This window comes from Acipenser ruthenus, chromosome 26 (genome assembly GCF_902713425.1).
Source record: "Acipenser ruthenus chromosome 26, fAciRut3.2 maternal haplotype, whole genome shotgun sequence".
NCBI lineage: Eukaryota > Metazoa > Chordata > Actinopteri > Acipenseriformes > Acipenseridae > Acipenser > Acipenser ruthenus.
In genome coordinates this window covers 7,153,155-7,171,958 of record NC_081214.1, presented here as the reverse complement: position 1 = coordinate 7,171,958, position 18,804 = coordinate 7,153,155, and the positions used below count along the sequence as shown (strand labels likewise).

Genomic DNA, 18,804 nt, shown 5'->3' with positions numbered 1-18,804 from the left:
CTTGTCAAGGTTCGATACTTAAATGTTGTAAAATATATAGATAGGTGTGTCAGACGCTGCCCTCAGCAGTCGTGTGTTTTCGGTTCTCCGGTCTCCGCTATCCGCAGCGCAGTTTTCAGGTAGATTAAAAAATAAAGTTTTTGATTGGCCAGCTGTCCCCGCCGGTTGCCAATCAGCGGAGTGTTGCTATGCCGAATTTGTGCAGCTGTTGGTAGATGTGGCTGTCCGTCATGTCCGTACGGTGAGGGAGAGAAATGCAGCTCTGAGTTCACACTCACAACACCGCCGGGCTTATGCGTTGCATCCAAAAACCTGTGCGTCTGGAGAAAAAGGGGGACCCAAGGAATACACGGCAAACACGGGATACGATTGCTTTCAAGAGACTGGTCACCCAAAGAAACCAGCGCAGGGGCGATTGAAACCTGTTCATATTGTTTTTATTCGAAGGTAAATGCATGGTGTTTTACTGTTTTTGTTGTGCAGTGCGTCAATTGAAGGTAAACACAGATGACAGGGTGTAAAGTTTGGGAAAGGTTTGTAACGCTGTGCACGCCGGGGTAAGTCAGGGCAGCTGGTTTTGCAGCAGCTCTCTGTATACTTGGCTGGACTGCCTGTCTGCGCAGTTAGATTCTGTTTCACTGTAGTTTGTAACAATATTACCAGAGTGGTGAATCTACTGCAGCAGCAGCAGCGTAGTGAACAATGACGTCCTCGTTTATTTTAGCAGTGATTGAACATGCAATTCGCTATGCAACAAAAATAAGATAGTGGACCACAACACAATTCAATTAAACTGGATAAAGGGGTTAGTATTGAAAAACTAAAACAATATTCATTTGAGGGATGCATTTTGGAGTTCATGGTACCAGCACTGGTCAGTGTGACCCAAGTCCACACAAACAGTATTGACCCGCAGAGCAGGAATAGCGCTGATGCCTCAAGCCATCCCAGGACTGACAGCCTACCCTCCTGGTAGCAGGACAGTCTCTCCATGCCCGCTCGGGGCTTGTGAGGGACCTCGCTGGTTAAGATCTGCTCTTAATTACCCTCCTTGTCCAGGCATATTGCTACTGTAGAATAAAAACAGGGCTCTTCGCTTAATGCAACATTCGCTTAGTGTGGACACACGTGATCTTTATGCGAACGGCTCGTTTATTCAACACACTGGCAGGTACACGTTTTCATGTGCGTAATGTGTAGGTGTTGTACTTTCATGAAAAAACACCGTGTAATCAAGTTTCTGTACCGTGTTGTGTGTGTGCGTGCGTGTGTGTGTTTGCCAGTTATCCAGGCCGGTTCTGTACTGTAGTTTGATTACACCATTGAGATTTAAGATTCCAGAGCGTGTTTGTCTGTCTTTGACTTAAAGAAAAGATGCTTTCTGTGGGGGCTGTATTTCAAAGGGACTCATCACTTATATTTTCATTTTGCTGTTTTGTTGACAGGCGCTTAATGTGGCCAGTCGTCTCTGTCCTGAGGTTTCATATAGAAGTACTGTATCCTGTATTTGGTTAATTCCAGTTTCAATTTTAGTTGTCATGTTTTTTTAATGTACTTTTTCCCTTGTGTGACTTGGGCCCTAGATTGTGCTGCTGCTCTGTGAATTTCTACAGTATAAGCGACTGTAGTTGTAGTTTCATTTACCTGTGTTATTGTAAATGTTTACAGATACATTGAATTCCCTGCTTGCATGTGTTTTACATGACAATGTTTTTACTAAGCGTGACTGCACCTCCCTGGGCTTTTACTGGGGGCTGAGATTGGGCTCAACAGCAGATGCAAAATGTACACAGACTGTAGAGAGGGAGCACTCCATTGTAAGAGAAGATAAAGAGATCATGGAAGACCTGGGCTGGATGGGTTAGTTTTGGGTCTGATTCATTTGAAAAGGAATGGATGGTTAGGGTTAGTAAACTGGACTGGGCTAGGTTGGGTTGGGTGGTGGTGCTGGGACGCCAGCATCGCTGTCAAGCCTTTTCAGGTGTAGTGGGCTAGTCAACGAAACACTGGAGAGGGGAGGTGACCACCTGATGACCCCTGTGAAGAGCCCCACCCATCCCATTCCAGACGGTTACCATGCTGAGGCGCTAGGGAGGCTGCACATAGGCTGATCCCTGAACCCCCCCCCGCCACACACACACACACACACACACACTCTCACTCTCACACACACCTTTCACTCCTGAGCTGGGGGCCAATCTGTCCAGAATCTCCCAGACACGCCCCTGCCCTCAATATGCTGCCCAGCTTCACTGTGACTATACCGTGTTCTAAAAGCACCACTCCCTGTGGAATGAACACGAAATCACACAAATAATACAGAGGGTTGGATACAGAATTACAAAATAAAAAAATAGTATGTAAATCCCTCTCATGAGTGATTTTAATCTCTTTTTCTATTCAAATGATCCAAATGGAAACTGGATATTTCCGTGTAGCTGTTAAACCAGCACTAGTTTAACTCCTAATGCTCTATTCTAGGATTCTTGCTTCCAGCCTCTAACTGTCCAAAAGCCATTCATCTGTACTGCACAATGTACACGTATTTTTGAATGTATGTATTTTTTCAAAGACCATGTCCCCAGTCACCTCAGTAAACCCCACAGTGTCTGACACGTCCCTCAGCGTGGTGTTGGTATGGATACACACAAAGTCCCTTTAAGTATTGCTATTTTAATAGAATTTATGAAAGAAAAGCTCTTACACACTCGTTGTAGTTCCCTGTTGCAAGAGAAAATCTGATAAACTTTTGTATAGGGTTGAGTTTCCACCTCTGGGTTCTGCAGATATTCTCCCTTCACCCATATAACACTAGTAGAATATACAACAGTATTACTAAAAGCGAATTGTAATATTTTGTTGTGACGCTGTTATAGGTTTCTCTTGAAATGTGAGTTGTGTTCACAGTGGCAGCACACTGAGGTTTCTCCTTCACTTCATAGCACTCTCTAAATAACATATTTCCAATTCCAATGGTCTTGATTAGCCTGTAAAGCAGAGATGGAAAATATGACTCAAGATTTGACTGACCCGAGTCCTGAAATACGAGTCAGTGTATTTCTGAAAGTGAGTGAAATGTGTGCGGACAGGGAGAAAGTGCTGAATAACATGAGAGCCCTGGGTCTGGTGAAGGATCGGGTGTCTGCTCCGGAGACGGGCAGAGCCGGAGCTGGGAGCTGGGAGCTGGGAGGCTCCACTCTGCGCTTGCTAATCCAGCCACTGCTGGGCTGTGAGAGGGCTGTTTATGCATGGCTCCATCCTCGCTGGCAGGGTCCCAGGGAGAAAAGTGCAGGACTTTGTGTGAGACTGTGCTGTGGTACCATTACCTCCCAGTCCTTCCACTCAAACCACTAGACTACACTGCTTCCCCCTCCCAGTTCCGCATCTCTAACCACTAGGCCACACTCTCCCTCCATGTCCCTGAGCTCAAACCATTAGGCCGCACTGCTTACCTCTTAGTCATCATCTGTAATGACGAGGCCACACTGCCTGCCTCCCAGTCCCTCAAGGATAGCCACTCTGTTTCCAATTCATAAACAAGAAACAGAAAACATTAAGTGCATACCAGCAGCCCTTCCCTACCTTGTATTAGATAGGGCTGCAGCAGCCCAACATATTTTTAAGGATCTCTATTGGGGAAGGATATGAAAAGAAAAACTTCTAAACTGTTGCAAGTAATAGTGAAATATGTTATTGCTACAGACTAATTTGTCATGTGTAAATATGCAGGAATGTCACAGCTCCCCCGAGGTGAATGAAGTGCTGTGTGTGTTTCAGGTGTGCGCCACCCCCCCCAGCCCCACCACGGCGCTCACCTGTGTGCTGCGGTGCTTCCCGTGCGAGCCGACCTGGGCCGGCAGCCCGTTCCCGCACCGCCACCCTGCGCCGCCCGTCCTGAGAATGACCCGCTCCAAGACCTTCCAGGCCTACCTGCCCAGCTGCCACCGAACCTACAGCTGCATCCACTGCCGGGCACACCTCGCCAACCATGACGAGCTCATCTCAAAGGTACCAGGGCGTCTGTGTGATTAGAGCAAGCAGGGGAGCGACGCGGCTGGAGAGCTGAGAGTGGAGTGACCCGTGCTGGACTGTGTGTCCCTGGCAACAAGGAGGCAGCTGCACCCTTATCATGTGTCCATATGTCACTTCTGCATTTATATTGAGAGAATTGTCATGAAACTTTTAAACAGATCATTGAGTGTATCACGGTGGGTCTGTCTGTACCCAGGCTGGCGGTCTGTCTGTACCCATACTGGCGGCCTGTCTGTACCCAGGCTGGCGGCCTGTCTGTACCCAGGCTGGCGGCCTGTCTGTACCCAGGCTGGCGGCCTGTCTGTACCCAGGCTGGCGGCCTGTCTGTACCCAGGCTGGCGGCCTGTCTGTACCCAGGCTGGCGGTCTGTCTGTACCCAGGCTGGTGGTTTGTCTCCAGAAGACTAGGGGCCCCCTTAATTATGAGCTTACATTTTTCGTTTTCTCGTCCATTTTTTGTATTTATAGGGCTAAAACATTGAATCTCTCACCGCTTCCTTTACATGCAGAGAAGCTGTGGGGCTGCAGGAGAGTAAATGCTTCCTTTAACTGCTCCTCTCCTGGGCAGTAAACCAGACTGCAGGCTGCTCTCCGCACGTCGCTGGCTGGCAGCCCGGCTGCCTGTCTAAGGTTGTGTTTCTGCGTGTTTCAGAGCCACTGTGTGGAGAGAGGGTTCCAGATGAAGGCAGGAAACAGAATGCTCTCATATTGCCCAGGGGACCGGCAGGCAGGGGAATCGGCTTGTAAACAACAGCAAACAGTTTAGAGCAATATCGGCCCTTTCAGGAGCCATCGCAAACAACACTGCCATCGTTCAAGTTAGCCATGGATTGTATACTGAAAAAACAGAGTACAAAAAGGCAATTGGTTAATTTCAATGAAAGTTGTGATTGTATTTTCATTTTAATTCTGTTCAAGGACCCAGCACCACCACAGTGTGTAATTGAAAATCCCATCATGTATTTGAATTTCATTTCACTGTTATCATCTTTATTAATCTGCGTAACCATGTTATTGAGGTCTAGATTGTGTGAAAAGACTGCAGTTTGTAGAGTTATGAAATAGGGGTGTTAATATCTTATATGTTTAAACGTGGAGAGATTTGCCTAAATGTTGAACCGTTGTTAAAAATATGCAGGTCCGATTAGGTGCCAGCCTTAGTGCTTACATAGTAGTAAGTGTTCCGTGTGAGCCATTTCATGCTGAGTATGTGTTCAACGTCTACCAGATGCAATGAAATGCTATACACAGCTCTATTAAATACAGGTAGTGAACAAAAAAATGGAAACACCAATGTAAAGTCACTTAATAGGGTGTTGGGCCACTATGGTATCCCGCTCTGTGGAGTTCTCGGTGGACCGTTTTTGATGAAACTGGCTGCACGCGCCCCAGGTTGAAATTTACAGTCAATTGATCTGCAGTTGCTCGTCTGTTTTGCCTTGCACTTCGAATTAATGCACAGATATCACGATCCTGGAGTATGCGCTTCCGCCCACTGTTGCCCTTTGCTGATGATGTCTTTCCCTCGGAGTTCCATGCCGACATCACTTTAGACACCGTTGCTCGTGAAACATCAGCAAGTTGACTTGTCTTGGTCACTGAAGCTCCTGCCAAACGCACCCCAACAATCACCCCTCTTTCAAAGTCACTGAGGTCTCCTCTTGCAGCCATGCTAGCCATAATTATAGGCAACCAGGCCTGTCCAGCATTTTTATACATGACCCTAAGCATGCTGGGATATTATTTGCTTAATTAACGCATGAGCCACACCTGTGTGGAAGCCCTTGCTTTCAATATACTTGGTGTCCCTCATTTACCCAGGTGTTTCCATTTCTTTGTTCACTACCTGTACATGTTTCAGTAAAGTCTCCAGAAGTGATGGCGATTCTTATGCTGGCTTGCCTGACTGGGTACACGCATTTCCCATAGAGGATTCAACATGTCATGCTAAAGTGTTAATGTTTAAAAATAAACAGGACTTACAGTAACATGCTGTAATGCAGCTGTGCTTGATAGAGCAGTAGCTTGGTGAACACAGAGAGGTTCCTAATTGTCTCTGTAGAAGCATGTGGAAGCTGCAGTGGAGTCTCAGTGGAGCAGCCCGAGGCCGTGCTCAGGGAGGTGGGTGCGTTTCAGAGGGGCTGCTCCCTGTGTCTGAAGGGGCAGCTTGCTGGGGTGCTGCACACAGCCCGCACTGTTCACACTGTGGCTGTTCTCAGGACAGTAGCGCCTTTGAGACGGCAGGCTGCTTTAATTCAGAAAATGTCAAAGGCTTGTCTGTTTTCCAAAGAGCTGATTTTTTTTCCACAGGGTGTTATTTATCTGTTAGAAACACATTGGCCTGGTGCAGCCCCTCTGAGCTGGCAAATAGGCAGGTTTGTTTTTGTCTACCTCCCTAACTCAGAAGCCACTGGCTGTCCTGGAAATGCATGCTGATATGTCCCTGATGAATTCAATACAGTGAAACTGCAGGTCGTGGTTGATGAAATGTATACTCTTCATCCAAGGCTGTCAGAGCCCTGCAGTACAGCTTGTGATTCTGCAGTACAGCTTGTGTTTGATTAGCCTAAATGGATGTCTCAAGCTGTATTTATAAGGCTAATGAGTTTGGGCATTGGGTTTGTCACAGGGTGTTTGTTATTGAAGACGCTGTGTGTGCAGGTTATTCTTTTTAGTGCCGTTAACCATGACAAATATGGCATTATCCCAGGATTATAGGCTTGCTTGCTTGTTCCTGTGTGTAGTTACAAGCAGCTGCTCTGAACCTGAATGTAGTCTTGGTCATTTAATTATGGAGAGCAAGACTACATCCCCCAGAATGCCTCTGTGGTCAGTTTCCAAATGCGGCAGACCTGTCTGTAATCAAGCGGACATGTCTGAGTGCTACGATTCATAGGTTGCTCCGGTGACGACGGAAAAGGTTTGAAACGTGGAAGTATGTGTGTGGAATGCATTTCCTCTCTGCTCTTTGCAACGTTGTTTTGATGAATCAGTAAAAGCCTTTGCCGTCTGATTTAGTAGCTAGGGGTTGTTTAAAGGTTAAGTTGGCGCTCCAGCACGGAGTCAGGCTTTGGGTTGGTTGTTATGTTTTATTTTGTGTACGGCTAACCTTCTGAGAAGGAGCCCTGCTAGAAAAATAAGCATGCAGGTACCATCCTGTTTAAACCAGTGTCGCTTACATGAAAGACAGTGTCAGAGATCCTGGGAAGAGTAACCAGACACAAGGAGAGACCCCGCTGCTTCAGCTGAAGAAGGACTGGTAGTCCGAAACATGTATACAACCAGGTCCGTAAGGTGCATACAACCAGGTCTGTAAGGTGCATACAACCAGGTCTGTAAGGTGCATCAGAGGGGCGTTGAGGCTAAGGCCTGTGGGGCCAGGCCTACATAAAAAAGGTATTGTGATACTTGATAAGTATATGTGTTGTGTTACCGGTAAATGGCTTAGCCGTCCAGTTTTTCGTAGCTAGGACTTAATAGAAGACTGTTTTCTAAAGTACCTCTGCTCCTGTCCTTCTCTTTTTTTGTAAGTCATGCCCTGTCGTATGTGATAGCAGCTGAACAATGGTCATGTAAGGGTCAGTCTTCTTCAGGTAACTTCAGTCAAAAGAGTTTATTCAGGAACAAAGTAAATCAAGTGTGATACATGCCCTTGATACACCAAAATTTTCTGATAGGAGCTGGAGTTCTGGGATTGCGTATGCGTCATTTAAGCAGAAGTATAAAGTTTGATGTTGGTTTTATCAGACAGGCTTGCAGTCTTTCAATAGAAACGTTATAATCTAGATGAGGAAACAGCTGTTGAAGCGATAGCATCTTGTGACAGAGCTGCACGAAGACCACGTTTATTTAAATGTAACCAAAGAAGCTACATTATATACATTTATATTGTCTACCCGAAGCCATAATTGTAGTATGTCAGATTTTGAAATGTCGCATTTTTTTCAGTTTTTGTCAGTTTTTCGTTAAGTATATGAAAAACTACAAAGCGGTATGTAGTTCATGATGTTAACGTGACTTTATTGAGCAGAGCTGAAGACCCTCTAAACTCCTACAAGGTGGTCTTTGAAAGGGTGAGCTCCTGACCCTGTCGCTGAGTTGAGTCGTGGCCTCCCTATTTCAGCTTCTGATGTTTGCAATCGTTCCCCGTGGTTCTGATTCCTAACACTCAGCTTCATTGTATGTGGATTTGAGCTGAATAGACATCACTTTGTGGAATGCTAAGAATGTCTCTCCATTGTGTTCATTGTAGACAAAGTCACATGAGTGTGAATGATTGCAGATAACCTCACAAGGTAAAATAGCCTTTCGAAAGCACTCAAGTTGCAATACAACTATGTTTTTGGTGAGATATTAAATTAAACAAGATTTACATTGGCCTCTTTTATTTCAAGTGAATGTAATTTCAAGTATTTAGTGAATTCACAACCCCAAGTAGATGGGATGTTTCCTTTGATTTTGAAGGTGGCACCAACTGCAACGGGTTGTAAAGAGAAGCCCGCTGCAGGCAATCACCATCGCTGCATTCTTTCATGAGCTGCAAATAGACTAGCGTTCTGCTCCAGCAACTCGATTGCCAACAGTGTGGTCAAGAAATTGGCCAGTCTCGTTCTGGTATTAGAATCTGTATTAGCTGTTCGCCTTTCACCTGTTCACATGATTCCAGGAATGTTTTACGTTTTGCATTTAAAAAACAAAAACTATTTAAAGGCTTCCAACACTTTGCTCTGGATTCACGTAGAGAGTTTCGAGTTTCTCACAGGATGAACAAACAGAATGGAATCTGTTAAGCATCCCCCCCCCCAGCGTGTGTGACCTGCATTCTTTGGGCGCTAAATCTAAGTAGGAGATACACAGGTCCTGATGCGCAGGCGAATGTTTTAGTGCGGTTGTCCAAAAACACCCCTTCTAACTTGCTGTTGAAAATGTTGTACCGGCTCTACTGGTGTATAAAGAAAGGCTGTATAATGATGAGTGAGAAGTGACCATCTCCCAGGACAAGGAGCCCATTAAGAACTGGTCCTTGCACTCTGAAGGAAGGTGAAAGGTGTTGAATTAGATACAGATGGAGTGCTTCTCTCGTCTTCCTCTGTGATGCGTCTATTTTGGGAGAAACCCGAGTCTTTGTTGGCTGCGCAGACACACAAGAAGCAGCTTCCTTTCTCTGAGCTGCCCTGTTGCCCTTCCTGCTCCTGCTGTCACGTCCTGCTGCTGGGGCAGGTTCTGAGTGTCCTCTGCAAGCTCTCCTTGTGTATCTAGGGGAAGGTAAAGCAAATCTTTCCTTGGCCACAGTCTGTTTCATGTTGTACTGATACTGATACTTTTTGTATGGTTTTCTTCTTTTTACCTTCCTGACTAGAGAAATGCATGCAAGCACCTTGTGGAGCGCACTGCTCCAACTGGAACCCCAGAGCCGGCAGGTGTTGCTTTCCCTTGGGATGATGCTGCATGTCTTTGATTTGAGTGTATGTATATTTTTGCAGCCTTGTCCTGTGTTTTTTCCAGCCTAGCATTGGGGTTGGTGTCCACAGTGGCGGCTTCATTGCCCTCCCTGGTTGTTCCAGGCAGTGAAAGAGCTGTAAGGAGTTGTGTTGAAGCTGCTGCACTCATGGACTGTGTCTTTTGTTTTGTCTTTCAGTCCTTTCAAGGAAGCCAAGGCCGGGCGTACCTCTTCAACGCTGTGTGAGTGTTTTTCTTTCTTGCCTGCCTCCCACAGCACTGTGTTTGTGTAGCCTGCACGCCTGACCCCAGAGCTCTGCGGGTCACTGCTCTTGCTCTGGGGTCTCTATGGGGACAGGTGGTGTGACGCCACCTGTTTGAAAGTGGTATTGCTGAGACTCCGGGGGAAGTTTGTGTTCAGAAACAGGTGTCTTTGGTAACCTTTAGACCCTGGGGCAGTATTTTCCCACGCAGGTAATTTGCTCGCTCTGTACTTGTGTGTTTGTTTTAAATGATCATCAGTTTAGTGAAGAATTGATGCTGTATTTTATTAACTGTGATATCAAAGCAGTGATGTGCAAATGGAAAGTAGCACCTATGTTTGAAATTCTTGAAAGTGTAAATCACTGAAGAATAGATTTGTAAGGAGTTGTGAAATCCTGGTTCAATGAATAAGCTGCATCAAGCTTCAGATGCACTAGCCCTGTTGCTGTGACTAGCATGGCAAATCCTAATGTCTTTCACCATCTATGTGATGTGCTCGACTCTAATAGTAATAGAATCGGCACAAAAATTTAGGACTGTGAAGGGTGGATGAAGTCCAGAAGTATCCCTGGTTGTACTTTTCTTTACAGTCCAGATTACAGATTTGTGCTTGGCCCAAATGTTGAGGTGAGTTGCAGGATCTGTCCAGCACACAATCCTGGATGGGGAAAAGCCACTTGTTAGTGTGATGGCTGTGGTGCATCACTTTGCTCCCGTGTATAGCATGCATGGCCCGTCTGATCTGTTTGTTTTATTGGTAACATCCACCTCTTACTGTCACAGTCCAATGAGGTTTCTGTGTTGAGACAGTGAAGGGGGAGAGGTGGGGGTCCTCTTGCAAAGACGAGCCGGAACTCACATAAGAGGCAAGCTAAGTCACATGACTCGCATCTCCTGCACAACTGTCTGATTCAGTTGCAATGAAAAAAGCATTAGGAACTTCAGTATAAGAAGTTCAGTATACAAATAAAATGTGAGTTGGTATAATAATTCTTGTTGAAGAAATGAACGTTTTTGTGGCGTTCCGGTACTGGGACCACACTACTGGACATAAGCATTGTGCTGAGGAATTGCATGAATCGTGGTTTTGGAGCTGAGTAAAATGTGTCGTGGGGTGTGGCGTGGCTGCTGAACTCCGTGCGTCTCTCCCTGTCCAGAGTGAATGTGGGCTGCGGCCCTGCGGAGGAGCGAGTCCTGCTCACCGGCCTGCACGCCGTGGCGGATATCTATTGTGAAAACTGCAAGACCACCCTGGGCTGGAAATATGTAAGTGTGTTTCCTTCATTCCCACCCCCACCCCTCCATGTCACCCAAGGCATGCTTTTGAAATGTGCCTTGCTTTTCTGTTGACTGTGCCAGATGCTGTTGTGATAAAGTCCAAGTTTAGAAACTGTAGTTGAAAGTGTCTTGATAACTGTGTTTAGTGGCAAATTGTGCTGAAAAGTGAATGTACCGTTTGAGCAGCTTGTCTTGATTGTGACCAAATGACAGAGAACAACAAAATGGGATTTGTGTCCCTCTGAGAACACAATTGAGGGGTGCTTGGGGTTGCATGAGATTTCTAGTACTTGAGGGCAGTAGCACTGTAAAGATCTGTGTGGAATGCAACGGTGGAGAAGGGGGATTGATGTCACTGCCATTTCTTGCTGTTGACTGATGATTTGCCTTGGTGTCCATGTCTGCAGGAGCATGCGTTTGAGACCAGTCAGAAGTACAAGGAGGGAAAGTTCATCATCGAGCTGGCACACATGATCAAGGACAACGGCTGGGACTGAGCACAGTGTGGTTTGGCATGCAGCAGGGGGGGTGGCCCTGGGTCCCCCCTCTGCCCCCCTACCACCTGCTTGTTGCAAAGTGAGAGAAGGGCTGGAGCTGGACTGAGGGGGCTTCTCTGTGCGTCTCCCTCTCTGGTCGTGTGCACTCCTTTTCACCCGCTCCCCCCATGCATCCATTCTGTGGACTCTAGACTTGACTGCTAGAGACCTCTTCTTGTGTGCTTGGGGGTGGGTGGGGAGTATTGGAGAAATGTCTCAGACAGTGCGCTTGCTCTGCAGTGGTAGGGGTACCTGACGGTGATCCTTGCTGGTTGGTCTCCGAGGAGGAGGGAGGGGGTGTTGACCCAAAATGTGCTGACCAGGCTGCTGTAGTAGCCACTTCCAAGCAACTGGCCAGTTGTCACTGAGATAATGACCAAAGATTGTGCTGGAATGAGTCTCAACCCCAGTACAGGGGCTGGCGGTGTTTGCAGGGAAATCTCCCCCAGCAAGTTGACTTGTGTAAACATCCAGATACAGAGAAAGCCTTAAAGAACCTTGACGATGCTGCTGCCAGGTCCCTCCTTAGTGCTGGGGTGTTCCCTGCATGCAGAGAGTGTCTGATGTGTCACAAGCCATGTGGGTTTGGGCTCAAGGAATGGGCATGACCCCCCTTTTGACCGAATCCCCAAGGAAAGTCTGGTAGCTTGAGGCACAGCACAACCAAAGACCATTCACCCCACAGCCCACCCGACCACAAAACTCGGGACGTCTCACTCACCTGTTTGGTGGGGCAAGGCAAACCAACCAATGTTATGACTGGTGGAAAGCCATTTTGGGGGACACCCCCCCTCTCCTCCTTTTTGTGGAGTTATATGAATGCATTGTGCCTGCTTTTGCAGAAACTCGAGATGTTAATCTATCTCTCTACCTGTGTGGTCTTTGCGTATTACGTTGTAATATATGACGGCGAGTCATTGTAAATGTAGCTGGTGCTCATTCTTGTTGTCGAATACGTTTTGTTATGGTGTCTCATGTTGTTAATGCAAACCTGTCTCATTTGTTTGGAAGGCTGTGCTGTCTGCCTCGTCCCTTATTACTAAAAGCGCTTTGTCGTGCTGGTTGTTTACAAATGAAAGTGCTTCATTGGGCGGTTCCTTTTTATTTTACATAAGAAGGCTGTCATCAGTTGAAACGTGAGAAATGAAAACTTTTAAATCCAAAGACCTGCTGATGTGTGTTTCCAGGTGGGGAGGGGAGTGGTTGGGTTGGGTTTGGCTGGGTTGGGTTAGGGGGAGGTAGGGAGATGTTGGGTTGGGGGGGGAGGTAGGGTTGGGTTGGGGGAAGATGGTTGGGTTTGGGTTGGGTTGGATTGGGGTGGGGTGGTATGGTGGGGGGTGGGGGGTGGGCTGGGGTGGTATGGTGGGGGGTGGGGTGGTTGTGTGGTTGGGTTGGTTTGGGTTGGGGGGGTGGTTGTGTTGGGGGAGGTGGTTGGGTTGGGTTGGGGGGTTGTTGGGTTGTTGGGTTGGGGGGGAGGTGTTGGGGGAGGTGGTTGGGTTAGGTTGGGTTGAGTTGGGGGAGGTGGTTGGGTTGGGTTGGGTTGCCGTTGCGGTTGGGGTTGGGAGGGTAACAGTCACCTGGAGGAATGGTGTTAACCAGCGACTGGCAAGAAAGAAAAGCATAGCTGAGGCTGTCATTTTCTATCACTGCAGCTTATTCAAGCAACAATTTATAGATGGCTACGATGGCTTCTTGCTGCAGACCACACACGGGTATGTTGACACACTTCACAGCTGGGTGGAGAAGTTCGATTGGTTCCACTGAACAGTTTAGAAACAGCTGCAGGAGCACAGCCACCCTTGCAGTGCTGGTGTTCCACACACTCGCACACAAGGTCAATCTCAGTGTGCCAGCGGGCTAGTCCTCTTCAAGAGCACTAACTCCAGGACTAGAAAACCCCCTGCAACTTAACTAACTAATCCCCCTGTTGGACGCATCAAGTGGACTAAATTTGGTACAGTCTTCTCTCATGCAACACCACATACTGGCTGTGCCCATTGTCACTATTTTATATTCTATTACCTGCCATCTTCTGGTCAAGGTGTTCAGCTGCCAGTAAGAAAAGAGTGGAGGGGTTATCTGTTGAAGCATTGCCAGTGTCTTTCAGTTAGTAACAGCAAGCATCTGGTGAGCACAGTGGATTTCCTAGAGCAATACAAATACAAATTGGATCCTGAACATCTGTTCACTAAAGCCGCAGCCTCTTGCTAATACCCTGTTTCCACTGCCTGGCGCTCCCGGCAACAACACAGGGTGTTTCCACGGCTCGCCCAGGCGTCTGAGCGCGGCTGTCTGCTAAGCTTTTGTATCTCGTACGCGATGTAGCCAAATTGGCTACAAATGAAGTGCGTAGGCAGGAGGGTGGTCTAGTGAAGAAACAGACAGGGAAATCGCTACCACTGTGGCTGTTTTTCTTTCATACAGGTAAAGCACACATATGCCATCTTCTTTATTGTTTTTCTTTAAGCTTTATTGTATTCCCTGAAAGCAGAGGACTTTGTTAAATTGAACAGCGTTCATCCTGCTTTGGCATGCAAGACACAAGTCTGCAGTCACGTTGCTTTTTTTCTTTATTCATGATGAACACAATGAAAACCTGGCACTTTAAAGCAGTGGTTTCCACCCTTTTCCTCGGATCTCCCCAACACTCCAGGCTGCCGCTCACCACTTCTGGTATTTATCTCTTCAAATATGATCCCCTGTTTGATTTTGGATTGCAGTCTGTAGGTGAGCATAGGCTCAACATCCATTTCTGGAGCAGCACACTGTCCAAACTCTGAGGCCGTCTGCAAGTGCTGTCGTTTTATACGCCAAAAAAACTATAGTTCCCATGTCAAACAAGCACCTTGAGGACCAGTATTTAAAACTTACTCAAAGACACTTCACAAATGAAACAGACACATGTTATATGACCCGCCCCTAACCTACAAGTTAGTCTCCCAGCAAACCAGCAGATACTTCTGCATCTGCCCTGGCGATTGCTGTTATTTGCTGAACAACACTACTGAGTTTCAAACTTTCAAACTCTTTCAGTCCCAAGGTCCAGACACACCAACAACTCACTAGTATTGTTAATGAAAAGAGGACCAGAGAGAATAAGGTGTCTAACAACACAATGCATTTCCAAGCCTTGTGATACATTAAGCTACAAACATCTGCACCGCACACAGCACTTACCGGTAATTAGAGCTCATTCGCGCTGGCTGCTGTCAATACATCATAATCCTGCTCTATTGTGCGCTGCACAAAGACAAGGACGCAGTTTTTTCCACTTCGCATCCTGCCTGGCATTGTTTTTGTCAGCCTGAATGGGGCTGCTTGTTTACTGGAACTGCTGGATAAACATGTTCAGAACAAAGCCGCAGGCGTGCAAGTCTGTCTGGGTTTCTGTGGGGTTTTCTTCTCCACACACACTGAACATGGTGTACGCTGTAGATTGCACAGGTTACTGAACGTCGCTCATTACTAAGGCTGGGTTGTTGCCTCTTTGGCCAGCCTATTTTGTGTTCCATGGGTGTTTGTAGGGTTACAGCAAGGGTAGAATTTCCAGAGGATTTCAACAGGGCTGAGCAGTGTGTCACAGGCAGCAACACATACAAGACACAAAGGGGTGGGGGTCACCTCCTAACAATACACTACCTTCACTAGATACCACTCTTCAGGGCACTTTCCCAGCAACCTCAACAAGTTTGCTACCCTCTTCACAGGGGATTCTGCAAAGAGCATTCCATTGGTCCTGGCGTTGTTTCTCTCACAGCACCACAGCGCCCCCTGCAGGCCAGGCGCACAGTGCGCAGAATGCTTCAGCCCAGGAGCTCGCTCACGTCCACTCGAGACCTTCTGGTGGGAAGAAAAAGAACAAGTTCATCCGAGGACAGCACAGTCCAGAAAGCCATCGTCCCTGGTCCCACTGTTACAGTCAATAGTCTCATTATTCATTACTCGTACCATTAACTACAGCTCTCAGTTCACACGAACCTCCAATAAGATCTACAGCCCAGCATTTTTACTAATGCTACAGATCTGTAGGTTACAGAAACTCATTCGCCTACACCGCTGTTTCAGACACAAGAGTCATGTTATATACTTCACACAACATTTCATATCCACAAATTTGTAGACCCAAGGGGGATGTATTCAAGGTGGATCGCTAACAACGTGCAACAGCACTGCTAAACCAAAGAACTTCATTGAACACACAAGTTTGGGAAGAAAGAAACTGGTGTAACAATACACAATGCAAACGGTCCAGGAAACGCATCAAACACTGACATCACACACTACGCAACAGAGCTATCCATCACATTACACGCTTCCCACATCAACACACGATTATGGAAAGGCGGTTCACCATGTGGTGTGCAGGGCGAGTCATGCAGTCGGGAGCGCAGGTCCTGGCTGTGTGACATCGCCGGTCTTCGCTGGGGATTCTGGAGGGAGTGTTATATTGGCTCGGTGCTCCCGTGGGTTAGGGAGGGAAAACCAGCAGGGACTGTTTCTCCACATCGCGTTACAGTGCACCCTACTGGCCAGACACCCAGTGAGACACACCGGCAGGGCTGGCCTTTGTCTCCAGAGACCGGTAGCTCGCTAACATCCGCTCTCGAGTTCCTGGGTTAAAGAGGAAGCTGGCTTGGTTGTGGGATCGGAGGATGCTGGCTGAACCTTCAGTTCTTCTGAGCTGTGAGGAATTGCTGCGGTGAGGGGAACAATAATCAGACGTTCTAAATTGGGGAGAAAATCGGAGGTAAAATAATTGACCATTATGGAAAGGAGCACTCCACAGCACTGCACCTCAATGAGCGCTTACAATGCCCTGTGACGCAGAATGCAAGTCGATGGGGAGTGGGCGGCTGACACACCAAATACATCATTTCAAGCAGGAGCAGTGCACAGACACAGACAGCAGACGTCCAAATAAGGGTGGGATTATGAGGGATTCAAATACTTGCCAATGCTAATAATACAAGGTTGCCTCAAAGGCAACTGGTTTACTGGTATATAACACCAGCACTGAACAACTTAGCTGCAGCTAATAGCAGTGTCACGTTATTGTTCAGAGTGATGCCTTGTTCAACTTGTTCTCTTCATTTTGGATATTTTGCCTTTGTCTCTGCACTGCTGTATCCTGGTACCTCATCAATTCAGGTGCTGCAAGTCACATCCCTTAGACAAGGTAACCGTAGTCAAAGCACAGCAGAGTGGAACAAGCAAGCCAGTAACATAAATCCCTCACCACAGCTTGAACAATCAGAGCTAGCAGGATGACGGACAGCAACAGCATAGATACAGAATAGCATAGGTTCATTCAACGTTTCATGACACTTGGATCAGCTTTTCTCCTGATGTGTGAAGTGTGACATGTGAACGTACAGCCGTCTCCACTATAGCCCCTTCACAGGGCGTTTCATCAAGCAGGGTGACAGCATGGTCGAGCAAGGCATCATTAAGTACAGACAGGTATGGCTGGCAAATTAAAACAGACCTGGTGTACTAGAACCATGGGAAAAACAGGAGACTGTAAACTGAAAGAGGTAAGCTTACAGAATGGATGGCCTGACTGCAGCTATACTATTGGAGTAAAACTGCCCCACAGCAAAGTGGTACAATGTTAAGTGTGCCATAGGTACATACGATCACCTCCATTTTATCCCTTTGTCAAGGATTTTATCCCTTCCAGGGGATAACAAGGTGGATTTTAAGGACCTCCCGCTTCAGCGAGAGGGTCAGCATTGAGCACAGCCAGGGCAGTGAGAGGGTCAGCGTGGAGCACAGAAATGACTAGTGCGCTGAAATGTGTACAGCTGTTTGGGGCAGGATTACAGTGAAACAGTGCAGAACTCCCAGCAGTCTGGAAGCTCAAACTCTGGATTCTTAAGGCAGCCCTGTGTGACGAAGGCTCTGCAGTGAAACCAGACACCCACACAGCTCTTCCTACGCGCTGCCAGCCTGCAGACACAGCTAGGAGCTAAATTTAGGACAGCCGCTCTTAACTCAATGGTTCTTGTAAAAAAGAGCCAACCAAATCCAGAAAAACCACAACATGCGCAACACAGGCGTACTGAGACATTAGAAAAATGCTGATTGGAATTCCATTACAGGTCAGACCACCCATTTCTCGGGTCAGACCCACATTAAAACCTACAGACCCAGGACAGTCACTGTACAACCCACGAAATAAAACTGTAAGATCAACACATGCTTGTGTGTCCATTCCATTCACTGATGGGTTCTTAATTCAAGTTGCAAGTTCTATCATTTTAAATAAACCAATGTTGTTTTCTTTTACTGATTCAAATGCAAGTGTAATCGTTGTCCACCATTTTGTCGAGGAAGGGGCATAACCCCTGACACTGTGGTCACTGTGCTTCCATTGTCAGTAGATTCCATTGTGTTACCACTGACCTTCCATGTGCAGGACTAAGAAGGTTTAGAACAAACCGATTCATATAAGAGTCACAGCAATCAGATGTCTTTGGGGGTGTTAAAGCCACCATCCAGAGAACAGGTCAGTGCTGCCATTTCCATCATGGCAGCAATGCTGTTGGATCAAATGAAAGCATACCCAATACATAGCGTTTATTAGATTTCCTATGGACACTAGCTGAATTACCAGACCTTTTATAAAACATTGACACAAGACTTAATCAATTTACATCTTGGAGCTTTTACCGTTAGGATTATTATTTATTTTACACAATCAATACCACGGCCTGTAAAATTATGCATCCCAAAATAGGGGTTTATCACCGTTTCTTTAGGTGTGTGAACCTAATAAAAACTCCACTGTTTTGCAGCACAGATTAAATAGCCTTATGTAAATAGTCATATTGCATTATTTCATAATCTGCATTTTAATATTTCTTACTAAATATGTTCCTAAGCCTTTGAAACATCTAGCTTGACACAGCAATAAACAAGTGTATGACTTCCTAGACATGAAATATAAACAACATCAACTCCAATGGAAAGGGAAGCTGTTGATTACTTTGCAAATACAAACAGCAGTACATTTCCTAGCGAGACATTTGAGCTAGCAGACACCTGCGACGCCACAGCCGCAGGAGTCTATTGTAATTCCTGCTGACGGCCGTGTCTACTGACACAACTGCAGCGAGTGCCTAGCGAGGCACTGTTTACACAGCCGCTCTGGAAACAGTGTACTGAACAGTGGTGAGAATATCCTATAACTGTTTCATTAAGAACCTTGCTAACACTGGCTCATTTTATTAACCTTACCAGCAACATCAACAGCA

At 46.7% G+C, this 18,804-nt stretch overlaps 1 protein-coding gene across 2 annotated transcripts; it reads left to right on the top strand.

Moving 5' to 3' along the window:
- Window positions 1-186: 186 nt before the first annotated feature.
- On the top strand, window positions 187-12,722 carry LOC117429273 (protein yippee-like 2). Of its 2 annotated transcripts, XM_059001395.1 has the most exons (5): window positions 187-447; window positions 3,778-4,008; window positions 9,670-9,713; window positions 10,892-11,000; window positions 11,420-12,722. In XM_059001395.1, exons 2-5 carry the CDS (start codon window positions 3,901-3,903, stop codon window positions 11,507-11,509), a joined length of 351 nt encoding a protein of 116 aa, XP_058857378.1. In that variant the 5' UTR covers window positions 187-447; window positions 3,778-3,900; the 3' UTR covers window positions 11,510-12,722. The 2 variants fall into 2 exon arrangements, with proteins under 2 accessions (XP_058857378.1, XP_058857377.1); XM_059001394.1 differs by lacking the exons at window positions 187-447; window positions 3,778-4,008 and adding an exon at window positions 4,317-9,496.
- Window positions 12,723-18,804: the final 6,082 nt, after the last annotated feature.